General features: G+C 44.6%; 1 protein-coding gene across 1 annotated transcript in view; it reads left to right on the top strand.

The window, feature by feature from the left end:
- Window positions 1-906: 906 nt before the first annotated feature.
- Window positions 907-1,329, top strand: part of LOC135226211 (uncharacterized) — a 720-nt gene continuing 297 nt past the window's right edge. The window contains exon 1 of the mRNA XM_064265654.1: window positions 907-1,329. This exon is cut by the window's right edge and continues 297 nt beyond it. Coding sequence (XP_064121724.1) covers window positions 907-1,329 — 423 coding nt within the window.

Raw genomic sequence — 1,329 nt, 5'->3', positions numbered from 1 at the left:
GAAAATTGTCAAACTATATTGTCCATATCTAACTGAAAGTTCATGTTGAGTTAATCTTTCCAAGATAGATTTTTCAGTGAAACCATAGTAGGACTTATCACAACCCCTACAGAGGATCTCATAAATCCCTAAGTCTTGTAAATTGGTTTCTGCTGAACATTAATTAAAGATTTCCCCACCCCAGCATATTTGGATAAGTGTAGATAAAAGGGTTGGAGAGGCCTAAGATTTGTGTGATCTCTTGTAATTATCCACATTAGGGATTATGATTTTATTTGTGTTATTTTTCGTTTTTCTCTTTTTTTGTTTGCTGTGGGTTTGTAAAAATGCTCTTTACTTTACATATGGCTTATTCTATCATGTGCTTGGGGTATTTTGACAAAATAGTTGATTTGTGATTGCTTCTAGTTCTTTGTTAAGAAATTCTGGGGAGCAAATTCTCAGAGCATTAAGAAATAAGTTACTTGCTATGCCAAGTTTAAATTAAATGTAATGATAGCTGTAAACAAAAATATACATTTGAAAGTGAGAATGTCACTCTCTTGAAGACAGTGAATTTGTAGCTGTTATTAGTTCTGATGATTAAGACATCTAAAAAGGGGATTTGGTTAATGTTTTCCCATTCTACTTTAAATTTCATGCTCGGGATCAAGGAATTTAATTTTTGTGAAAGACATCAAAATCGCCCCACTCGCTTTTCCAGTAAGTTAAGAAGTCATCTACATAACAAAGCCAAATCATATATGCAGTTTTGATAGGGATTATAATTACTGTTTCAAAATACTCTATATATAAGTGTTTGCTAACAAACGGCCGCAGAATCCACCTCCTCAATGTCCCTGGCAGCCCAACCCACCTCTGCACTGTCCTTACATCTGGCAGCCAACCTGGGTTCCAACCGTCCCCATGCCTCTGCAGCCCAACAACCGCCACCCACCGTCCCTGTGTCAGAATGGGACAACCGCCTCCCCACCATCCCTGCACCCCAGCAGCCAAACCTTCCTCCCCACTGTCCCTGCACCCCAGCAGCCCAACCCGCCCCCGACCATCCCTCGTCTTCCAGCCAAAACCCCAACTCCTAAACTGTTCCCTAAGCTCCAACAGCCAAACCCGCATCCCACCATCCCGCGCCCTAGAAGCCAAACCCAACTCCAACTGTCCTCGCACCCCAAAAGCCTACCCACCTCACCGCCATCCCTGCCCAACGGTCCAGTAGCCCTACCAGCCTCCCCACCGTCCTTGCTGTCTGGCACCCTACCCGCGTCCCCACCGTCCCCGTGGCCCTGCAGCCCTACCCTCTTATCCCACCATCCCCGCAGCCCTGCAGCC

The sequence above is a fragment of the Macrobrachium nipponense genome, chromosome 14 (genome assembly GCF_015104395.2).
Source record: "Macrobrachium nipponense isolate FS-2020 chromosome 14, ASM1510439v2, whole genome shotgun sequence".
Lineage (NCBI taxonomy): Eukaryota > Metazoa > Arthropoda > Malacostraca > Decapoda > Palaemonidae > Macrobrachium > Macrobrachium nipponense.
The sequence above is the reverse complement of the archived record's forward strand: the minus strand, read 5'-3'. Positions and strand labels throughout refer to the sequence as shown.